This window comes from Propithecus coquereli, unplaced genomic scaffold (genome assembly GCF_000956105.1).
Source record: "Propithecus coquereli isolate 6110/MARCELLA unplaced genomic scaffold, Pcoq_1.0 Scaffold51, whole genome shotgun sequence".
NCBI lineage: Eukaryota > Metazoa > Chordata > Mammalia > Primates > Indriidae > Propithecus > Propithecus coquereli.
This window is the reverse complement of record NW_012150952.1, coordinates 6173224-6178731: the sequence shown is the minus strand read 5'-3', so window position 1 is coordinate 6178731 and position 5508 is coordinate 6173224. Positions and strand designations below refer to the sequence as shown.

The 5508-nt window shown below is 35.7% G+C and overlaps 1 protein-coding gene across 1 annotated transcript in view; it reads right to left on the bottom strand.

Annotated features, from left to right (window-relative positions):
- Positions 1 to 1013: 1013 nt before the first annotated feature.
- LOC105820152 (chromosome unknown open reading frame, human C18orf21) overlaps positions 1014 to 5508 on the bottom strand; it is a 63035-nt gene continuing 58540 nt past the window's right edge. The window contains exons 4-5 of the mRNA XM_012656580.1: positions 3222 to 3421; positions 1014 to 1228 (exon numbers count right to left, since the gene is read on the bottom strand). Coding sequence (XP_012512034.1) covers positions 1063 to 1228; positions 3222 to 3421 — 366 coding nt within the window. The 3' untranslated portion in view covers positions 1014 to 1062. The remainder of the gene's footprint in view (positions 1229 to 3221; positions 3422 to 5508) is intronic.

The window sequence follows — 5508 nt, the reverse complement described above, 5'->3', positions numbered from 1 at the left end:
TTGTGTGTGTGTGTGTATATATATATATATATACACACACATATATATATATATACACACACATTTTATTAATCCATTTATCTTTTGATGGGCATTTTGTTATTTTCATATCTTTGCTATTGTGAATAATGCTACAATGAACATGGGAGTGCAGACGTCTCTTCAACATATTGATTTCAGTTTATTTGGATATATACCCACTAGTGGGATTGTGGGATCATATGGTAATTCTATTTTCAGTTTTTTGAGGAGCTTCCATACTGTTTTCCAAGGTGGTTGTACTAATTAATACCACCAACAGTGCAGGGGTTCCCTTTGCTAAAGAGCTTTTTAAAATACAGGTCACAGTTCTAGCTTATTTAAAGAAATTGTATCTATGTTCCAGAAAAGATTTAAGAACACGAAACCATTATATATTTAGTACGTTATGTTTTGATACAATTTTTAGAGCTAGAAATAAGTCGTCCGAGCAAATTAAAATGCCACTTTAAGGTAAAATATTAATATAGGAACAATAGAAAGTTGTAAAAATGAACATTTCAGTATATTAAGTAATCTATACTCAGGATATAATATATATATATATTATATATATATATATATAATCTATACCCAGATATTTACTGTTGCATACAAAATAGGAATCATGTTCAGATTTTACTAATATAGTTACACAGATGATTGTGAGAAAATAAGGACACACGTGGAAGAAACCTTCATGAGTGAATAGACTCTCTCATAAAGGTCTCAATTTCTTTTTGAAAGAAAATGACATAAATAATGAAAACTGCTAAGGCAAGAGAAAATACCACCAACTCAATGTACATAGATAGCTTTACTATTTACGAGGACCTTTCATATACTTTTTGATCCTCACAACCATCCTGTGAGGCAGGCAGGTTTCACACTTATTCATTCTAATGAAGTATTTTCATCCTTCATAAACACTGAAGGATGCCAAGAAAAGTTTGCTCTTAGACCTCTATATGTTCAAAGAATAAATGTTTAAAAAGTTGTTTTACTAACTTTAGTTTCAGAAATTGCATTAGGCATTTCTTATTTTCAAAGTCCACCCTTCAGAGAAGATAAGAAATTTCTGAAGTCCACCTTTGGATTCTTTTGGGATTCATTTTGACTCAGCAACATTTTTAGTCGAGAGAAGTGTTTCTTTGTTTTGCTCATAGTATTTGAGGAGCCAGTAGATGCTGAGTGTTCAGATGTAGGTGTTCTGAAAAGAAACAAAACCACATTTATTTATACCGACAAATGACAATTTAAACAGAGTTGACAATTACTACTAGAATCATTTTCTGCTCTTTTGTATTATAGCCATATACAGGCAAAGGCTGCATAATCCTTTTTCACAGCTGAAGACCACTCAAAAGTGAAGGATCTCAACCTACACATAGGCACCCTTCCATTGCGTCTTCCCCACTAGAATGTAAGCTCCATAGGGCAGACACCTTTCACTACTAATTGTATATTGCAGTGTTTTTTGACAGTGCCAGGCACATAGCAGGTGCTCTAAAAATATCCACTGAATAAATGGTCCCCATCTGATATGTGTGTATTTCATTCCCTCCAATTGTGTTCCATCCCCATGCACCCTTATTTGGGGTTTGTCAGACTGATCTCTTTTGACTCCTCAGCTATATGATAAATGTGAAATAACTTTCCCATTCCTGCATATATCTAAGAAGTAGTCTGTTCTCAATGCAACGAAATTATTTTAAAAAGCCAAATTTTCTTTTAGATACACTTATCCAATAAAATGAAAACTTCTATGATGAATTCTTATCATACCAAATATCAAAATAATTAAATCATGAATATAGAGATAACTAGACTTGAAATTTTAATTCTTACCCAATTTTAAAAACTTGAAGCCAAAAATAAAAAATTAAATTCAATAAGCAAAGATAATCTAGTTCTTGCTGAATTTTGTTAATTTATGTTCAAGAGGCTACCAGACTCAGTTTTTCTTTTGTAACAAAATGTTCCAAAATTCCTTTCATAGTTTCTATGGAATCAAATTTAAATTTTACTGTCATAGTAAATACAGTACTGACAATTACTAAAATAAAATGTATCCAGTAATATAGTTGACTTAGTATCATTTCACAAATCCCTATTCCGATTTTCTCAGGAATTTTTGATACAGGAAAGAGCAGGAGCAAAGGCTTAGAGCAGGAAGTATACTGTGAATGGCTCAGTTTTGCTGGCACATAGGATGTATTAAGGCAAAATAAGACAGGCAGGCAGATTGGTGCCAGATAGTGAGGGCTGGAAAGCCATACTGGAGTATTTGAGCCATATGTTGCAGAGTGAGGTGTTAAATGCTTCTAATCAGAGCTGTGCTCTAGATAGAAAGATGATCAGACAAGGGTTTGAAACTAGAAGTAGGGAGACCCAGTAGGAAATAACTGTAGTACTGACAAAAGACGAATAAGGCCCTGAACCAGGATAGCAGCACTAGGGAGAAAAGGGAGAACAGATGCAAACAGCCTGGAAAAACAGATAGAAACTGGAGACAAGGACCAAAGGGAGGAGGGATTTTTTTTTTTTTAAATTTATGATTCCAGGGTTTTGTGAGGGTACAAACATTATAGTTACACTTTATGTCTTTGCCTCACCCAAATGCAGGTTAAAGGCATGCCCTTCCCTCCCTTTAGTGCTCCCCGTGTCCTTTAGTTGTAGATTTGCCCCCCAATCCCCCTAATCCCTAGAGAGTATTTCTGCCATGTGATCAACCTAGTGTTGATCAGTTAGTACCAATTTGAAGGTGAGTACAAATGGATCCCGTTCTTCTGGGAGGAGGGATTTTTGAATAGACCTGCCATTCTAGGTCAATGTCCAGAAGGGCATGCTCCTTCATAGAACAGGGAACGTAGAAGGATGGCAGGCCTAAGCGGTTAGCTGTGAGGACTTGAAGAACTAAGATTTGGACATGTAGGGGGTTGAAGTGGATATATTAATATTTAGCAGGCAGCTGGGAATAGGCCAGGGAGAGGCTGGAAGTAGAGGAATATGCCGTGAAGTCATATGCATTGAGATAAGCATGGAAGACACAGAATTATATGACATTAGAAAAGGGTATGGAGGCAAAATGGCCAAGTCCTGACTGTATGGCATATTTAGGGAGTGTGTATTAAACAAAGGAAATTAGAAGAAACACTTGAATTAACACTGGCAATTCAAATAAAGTTAATGGATTAAGATACCTGAAAATCAATCCTGGGCTCTTGCCTTTGGAACCAGACACGTCATGACTTAGGTTTGCAGAATTCAGTGTCTTTCCCTCTGGTGTCTTCACGCTGAGTTTACTCGTAGGAGTGGTAGGCTTGCCCTTCAATGCTGACAGAAAGCTTCTACTTTTACCATGATGTTTAACTGTTCTGTTGCATGTTTTACAAGTAACCAACTACCATAAAAAGAAGAAATATCAGTCCTTTGATTTCTCTTATCACTTAACCCCATAAACCACACGTTCATTGACTTATGTCAAGGACTACACCAGGTACCATAGGGCCAAGGAAAACAGAGGCTGCCCTTGGGGACCCTGCAGTCTAGCAGCAGGAGTCAGACAAGATAAATTTAAAATGAGAAAATCTTCAACAAAAAACTAATGGCTAACCATTTATACTTAATTTAAAATAGCTTTTTAAAGATAATGAACTCTCTACTTTCTCAATATAAAACTGTGTTTGGGGAGAGTTGGGGAAGAGACTGGGGATGATACTCTTTAACATCTGGGAGGATTTTTTTGTAATAGCAGCAGACATTTAATATTTTTTGTAGATGAACTTCAAGCCTTTTCCCAATAAAATGTGGCAGAACATCACTGGAACTTTAAGTGTTCCCTTCAAATCCTTCACAATTTTGTAAAAACAGGTCTAAAGTAATTTATAAAACCAAGTGAGTTATCATATTCTCAAACCTCTTCACTTCTATCGTTGCCTCTAGAGGTTAACATTCTTTTAAGGATTCATTTCTCAAGAAATAGTCCATTTTCTAGCCAAATTCCTTTCTTCTACGTATCTAACTCACAATGCATAGGATTCAGCCCACGCCTCAGCAAAATTAATACAAACAGGTTTAGGTGAGAAGTACTCTGAAGTTCATGAACAGGTGAAAATTCCTAATGAAAGATTTGAATATATCAAAGTAAAATATATGTTACTTTACACTTTTTGGAAGGAGGCTGTATATATATATATATAAATCAGCAAAACAAACACTCGTAGCTCCCCATAGCTAACCTCTGATTAAAATACATTAGCATGTAAGCTTTAGGAGGGCAAAACACTGGAAGACAGTGAGGCAGCATTTATCATCTTCCCATTTAAGAACATATTCAAAATATGTGACACAGTGATGTTTTTTGAAAAATACAATTCTCCAAGAACTAAGAAAGTGAATTTGACTCACTTTAGTATTCTCTTTCTTCTCTTTTTCCCTTTAACCATTTAATTTTATTTTTTAATTTAATTTTATTTTTTTGAGACAGGGTCTCGCTCTACTGCTAGGCCTAGAGTGCAGTGTCGTCATCATAGCTCACAGCAACCTCAAGCTGCTGGGCTCAAGCGATCCTCCCACCTCAGCCTCCTGAGCAGCTGGGACTACAGGCACACATCACCACACTTGGCTAATTTTTCAATTTTTTGTAGAGACTGGGTCTCGCTTGTGCTCAGGCTGGTCTCAAAAATCCTGGCCTCAGGCAACCCTCCTGCCTTGGCCTCCCAGAGTGCTAGGATTACAGGCATGAGCCCTCATACCTGGCTAATTTTATGACAAAGCAAAATGTACTTACTTGTCCAATACTGGTAAACTCCTAAATATAGCAATTTTCAATCCAAGTTTTTATTACGAATTGTAGTCTTAGGCCAGACAAAAGCTGTCATTCACAATATTCAGTCAAGCAAAGGCATTAACATTAATAAATGTTAACAGAGAATATGCAAAATATAAAATGTATCTGATACTGGCTTTCATAAAGCAAACCATAAGTAATTTGATTTTCGTTTATTCCATTTTATATCCCCAGTACTAAGTATTGTTAGGCATACAATAGACCCTCAATAAATGTTTAATGAATGAACACAAGATGCACTTACCTTTATTGGGCACGCATGTAAATATATACTCTGACATGGGGAGGGGAATGACTGAGGAAGTGACACTGGTACCTAAATACATACAGTACTGCTGTTTGAAGAAAAGGACCATTAACTGAAAAAGTAATATATTGACAACTGCAATTCAGGTAGAGACATAATGGTCAGCTCAAGAACTGCTAAATTTGTGAAAATAATTGTGCTTAGCAGTGAGATCTGAGAACTATTGAGACCTCACAATGTTTGGTTTTAGGGAATCACGAAAAATAAAAACAAGCTAGTCTTGTAATGAAACATTAATAGAAAAATTTTTGTGTATATATTTTGATAATCCAAATATACTATAACTCTCTGAGTCACAGGCTGATTCTTACCTTATTTTAAGTGAAAGAAA